Source organism: Apium graveolens, chromosome 2 (genome assembly GCF_009905375.1).
Source record: "Apium graveolens cultivar Ventura chromosome 2, ASM990537v1, whole genome shotgun sequence".
In the NCBI taxonomy this organism is placed as follows: domain Eukaryota; kingdom Viridiplantae; phylum Streptophyta; class Magnoliopsida; order Apiales; family Apiaceae; genus Apium; species Apium graveolens.
In genome coordinates, this window is record NC_133648.1 from 4,524,935 (window position 1) to 4,530,387 (window position 5,453).

The window sequence follows — 5,453 nt, forward strand, 5'->3', positions numbered from 1 at the left end:
TATTATTCTTATTAATAATTAAAACACCTTTTAATTATTAATCCTTTTTCTAAACACTTTAGAAATAATTCTCTCTCTTGATTTAATTTCCAAAAATTAAATCCTTAATTAATAATATTAAGAACTTTTCTTAATTAATTTATAATCAATTAAATCTCATTTAATCAATTATTAAATTTGCCAATTAATTATTTATTTCATAAATAAATAATTATTAGTCATTATTAATTAATTCCTCCACCATTAAATCATTCTCTTTTTATGGTGTGACCATGTAGGTGCAATATTAAGCCGGTAGTAGAAATAAATAATAATAAAACTATTTTATCATTATTTATATAAATTCTCTAATTTATTAAATATGATTAATTAATTAATCACATTTATTCTACATCGTGAGTGATGCTTCTCAACATATCGCGACTATCCGGATAATATAAATTCACTGCTTAGAATACCAAGAACCTGTCAGTGAATAGTTACCGTACAATAAACTCCTTCTACCCTACAATGTTCTGATTAAATACAAGGCATGGATCTCGTGTCAATCCTATCTAATTCAATCACTTGCTTACCATTTACTATGCGTAGTTCTATGCAAATTAGAAACTCCTTTCTAATTTCATTCACTCTGGCCAGAGATTCCTGAACTAGCATAAGTGGATCAGCCTTGAACATTCGCTTCCTTCACTGGAAGGGGTAGATCCTTTATTGATCATACACTATCTTCGTGTATAAATTCCTATACCCAGAAGAGCCCTAATAATTGTCCCTAGAGACTAAGAACTAAACCAAAGCATAGTTCAGTGTATATAAGATGACTATGATGACCTCAAGTCTAAGGATACTTGTACAACTATCACTAAGCGAACAACTGCTGACACGTGAGTGAACTCCATCAGTTGTTCAGCTAGGCGAGTCATGTTCAGTGAACTTATTCTATAATAAGCACCTACATACTAGCTATAGTGTCACCATACAAATATCTATGAGAACAGACATCCTTCATAATGAAGCAAGCATAGTATGTATCGATCTTTGCGGATTATTAATTACCAGTTAGTAATCCTATGACCAGGAACTATTTAAGTTTAGAGTTATCATCTTTTTAGGTCTCAATCTCATCATAATCCATAAAAAGCTTTACTCTAAACTATGGTATATCTTATTTAAACACTTAAATAGATAAAGCCCGTAATAAAAACAAAACAAGTCTTTATTAATATCAATGAAATCAAAACAGATTACATAAAAGTTATTCCTAAATCCTTATACATGATTGGACTTAGGACATATTCCTTTCAGGATTTACCGACTCCCTCTTTGAATCAACTCTGAGCTTTATGCTCGGTTCTATTGGCGTGCTTACTGGCTTGCATTCCTCCATTCTGAACTTCTTTAAAAATTTGCTCCCCATATTTTTTCTGAGACATAAAAATCCCGTCTTTATTTTGCTTCACCTTGACTCCAAGAAAGTATGACATTTGACCAATATCTGTCATCTCAAATTTGTTTGTCATAACTTTCTTAAAATCATCAAACATACCAGGGTTGTTTCCTGTAAAGATCATGTCATCCACGTACAAGCACACGATCATAATATCTCCCCCTGAATTTGTCTTTGTATAGAGGGCATGCTCGTATGGACTCTTCACGAAACCATTTTTCTGAAAATATTCATCAACCCTTGTATTCCATGCTCGCGGAGCTTGCTTCAACCCATATAAGGCTTTCTTCAGTCTGTAGACTTTGTTTTCCCGGCCTTTCTGAACATATCCGGGAGGCTGCTCAATGTAGATTTCTTCTTCAAGATAACCGTTGAGAAATGCTGACTTGACATCCATCTGAAATATCTTCCACTGGTTCTGAGCTGCAATTGCTGTCAGAAGCCGTATGGTATCAACTCTTGCAACTGGAGCGAATACCTCATCATAGTCAATCCCGTATCTTTTTTTGTAGCCTTTAGCTACTAGCCTTGCCTTGTACTTTTCCACTTTACCTTCTTGATTCGTCTTGGTCTTATAGACCCACCTGACGCCAATTGCTTTATGTCCTTCTAGAAGATCTGTGAGCTCCCAAGTGTCATTCTTCTTGATAGCACCAATCTCTTCATCCATGGCTTTGTTCCATTTGCTTTCTTCAGAAGCCTCTTCAAATGTAACTGGATCACATTCAACCATTAAGCAAAATAATGAATAATCGAAGGATGTTTGTACCGGACTTGTAGCTCCATAGATATTATCCAGACTCCGCATCTTTTATGGTACTCCCTCTAAACTGCTACTTCCTCCCGTGGATGGTGTCGATCCAGGAGTTTGTTGATTTGGACTTGGTGGAGAAGTTTGATCATCATCTCCGTCATCTTCAATATTCTGGTTATCACTGTCATCGTCATCACCATTGAAAAATAAACCAGCAACTTTTCTTTCATCCTCGCTCCATTTCCAGTAATCAGATTCATCAAACTCAACATCTCGAGAAATGATTAAATTCTTCGTTAGGGGATTATAGAGTCTGTATGCTTTGCTCCTTTTGTCATATCCGATAAAAATGCATTTCTCGCCTTTATCATCCAGCTTCTTCCTTTTTTGATCGGGAATATGGGCATATGCAATACACCCGAAAATTCTGAGATATCCAACTGATGGTTTGCTCCCGCTCCATGCTTCATTTGGAGTTTTGTTTCTGACACTTTTTGTTGAACAGCAATTCAACAAATAAACTGCACAAAGAACGGCTTCCACCCAAAAAGTTCTTGGCAAGTGCTTTGCTTTCACCATGTTTCTTGCCATGTCAAGAATAGTGCGATTCTTCCTTTCTGCAACGCCATTTTGTTGAGGAGTATATGCCGTTATCAATTGATGATTTATACCATGTGCTCGACAGAAACTCCTGAACAAATTTGAAGTATACTCGCCTCCTCTGTTTGATCGGAGTGTCTTCAAATAATGTCCACTTTGTTTTTCCGCCAGTGCTTTGAATTCCTTGAATTTATCAAGAGCCTCCGATTTTTCTTTGATGATATACACCCAACTTTTCCTGCTAAAATCATCAATAAATGTTAGGTAATACCTATTACCTCCAAGGGATGAGATATCAAATGGACCAGCTATATCTGTGTGAACTATCTCCAATGGCCTCCTGGCTCTCCATGATTTTCCAACAGGAAAACTTTGTCTGTGTTGTTTCCCCTTGACACATGCTTCACACAAATTTTTTGGTTCATTGATTTCTGGCAAGCCGTCCACCATCTTTGTCTTTGACAATAATTTCAAGCCAGAAAATCCAAGATGGCCAAATCTTAAATGCCATAACTACGAGTCATTTTTAATGACTGATTTCAAGCACTTCTGCACTTTCGTCTGCATATCAAGTGTGAACAGACGATTCTTTAACATCTCCACATCTGCAATTAATTCTCGAACCTGATTTCTGATGATGAGAGAATTATCCTGCATCTTAATATTATACCCTTTCTCCACAAGTTGGGCAAGACTGATGATATTATTTTTCAAAGCAGGTATATAATAAACATCATTTATATACTTTTTCTCATCATTCTTTGACACAATCGTAATTGTACCTTTTCCTTTGACCGGAATTTTTGACGAGTCACCAAAAGTAACTTCTCCGCTGATGGTCTCGTCTATCTCTATAAATAAATCTTTATGACCAGTCATGTGATTGCTGGCCCCTGAGTCAAGATACCAAACATTCTTCTTGCTCTCCTCGTCTCCTTTATAAGTGAGGAACATAGCAGTGCCAACGTCTTTATCTTCTTTTGCTGCAGCAAAGTGACTCCTTTCTTCCACCTTTGGTGTTCTACACTCATAACTGAAATGGCAATATTTATTACAGTTATAGCACTGATATTGAGACTTATCACCTCGTTGTTGATATCCGCCTCGTCCTCGGCCTCTGAAATTTTGACCACGGCCAGATGGCTGATACCTTTCAAAATTTTGGCCTCTATTGAAGGACTGCCTTCCTCGTCCTCGTCCACCTCGGTAACCACCTTTATAGCCACCTCTGCCACGTGCAGAACTGCTACTGCCAGAACTATCACCAATGGACACCTTACTTTGCAACGCCTTTTCCAAATGGCTTGCATCATCATACTGGTTCATTCGTTGCTCATGCGCTTGAAGTGAACCAACCAGCTCATCAATGGAAATTGTGGAAAAGTCCTTTGACTCCTCGATAGAAGTAATAATGTAATCAAATTTCCTTGTCAACAAACGGAGTAATTTTTCCATTACCCGAACATCATCGAGACTTTCCCCATTTCTTTTCATCTCATTTGTCACCGTTTTCAAACGCGTAACAAATTCACCAATATTTTCGGAACTCTTCATCTTCAAATTTATAAACTCCCCACGTAGCACTTGGAGCCGAACCTTTTTGACTTTCTCGACACCCTGGAATGATTTCTGCAGAATCTCCCACGCGTCTTTCGCCGTTTTTGCATTTGAAATTTTTTCAAAGGTTGATTTGTCAACTCCTTGAATAATTATATATAACGCCTTTTTATCTTTTTTCCGGGTCTCTTTCAAAATCATCTTCTCAGCATTTGACAGGGCTGCTTCAGCGGCTGCATCTGTGGGCTCGTCATACCCACTTTCGACAATATCCCAATTATCGTAGGAATCGAGTAATACCTTCATTTGAATACTCCAGTTCCCGTAATTTGTACTTGTCAATTTTGGAATATTTGGTTGCACCATCGTCGCCATTTTTCACGAACGGAACCTTAGCTCTGATGCCACTTATTGGAAACGTGAATGGGTTCCTTTGTATTTCTACAACTCAAATATAGTGTATATGTGTGTAGTGTCTTGTACGGTAAAAGTGAGAACTGAATCAATATCAAAAGAAAACACACTTTATATTATATAAAGCTTCAACTATTATCTTACATATATCAAGGCTATACCCAGAGAGCTGCGGCTCTTTCTTTTAACACTAATACAAGCAGGTAAAAATGAATTAATGAGAGATAGTGCACATACCAAGTTCACGTCTCATAAGACAAAAACGATCTTCGCCTAAAGGTTTGGTGAAAATATCTGCTCTTTGTTTATCAGTTGAGATATAAATTAACTCAATATTACCTTTTGAGACATTATCTCGCAGAAAATGGTGACGAACATCAATATGCTTAGTACGAGAATGCATAACAGGATTTTTAGAAATATTAATAGCAGAGGTATTATCACAATAAATTAGAATATTTGTATAAGAAATACCAAAATCCTGCAATGTTTGTTGCATCCATAAAATTTGAGCACAGCAACTACCAGCTGCAATGTATTCTCCTTCAGCAGTAGAAAGAGCTACAGATGTTTGCTTTTTACTGTGCCATGCAACCAAACAATCACCTAAATATTCACACGCACCACTTGTAGTTTTTCTATCAACCTGTGACCCTGCATAGTCAGCATCTGAAAAACCAA

General features: G+C 36.8%; 1 protein-coding gene across 1 annotated transcript; it reads right to left on the bottom strand.

Moving 5' to 3' along the window:
• Positions 1-3,314: 3,314 nt before the first annotated feature.
• On the bottom strand, positions 3,315-4,733 carry LOC141684630 (uncharacterized). The gene is made up of 3 exons (XM_074489698.1): positions 3,952-4,733; positions 3,547-3,834; positions 3,315-3,495 (listed from the first exon to the last, which is right to left on the bottom strand). Exons 1-3 carry the CDS (start codon positions 4,731-4,733, stop codon positions 3,315-3,317), a joined length of 1,251 nt encoding a protein of 416 aa, XP_074345799.1.
• Between the last annotated feature and the right edge of the window lie 720 nt (positions 4,734-5,453).

Bases quoted from the DNA above. Each gene is read 5' to 3' on its own strand.
- LOC141684630 (XM_074489698.1), bottom strand. From the start codon at position 4,733: ATGGCGACGATGGTGCAACCAAATATTCCAAAATTGACAAGTACAAAT. The intron at 3,835-3,951 runs GTATCAGCCATC...TTGCCATTTCAG, and splicing joins AGAGGCCAAAATTTTGAAAG to TTATGAGTGTAGAACACCAA. The intron at 3,496-3,546 runs GTATATAAATGA...TAATATCATCAG, and splicing joins TCAAAGAATGATGAGAAAAA to TCTTGCCCAACTTGTGGAGA.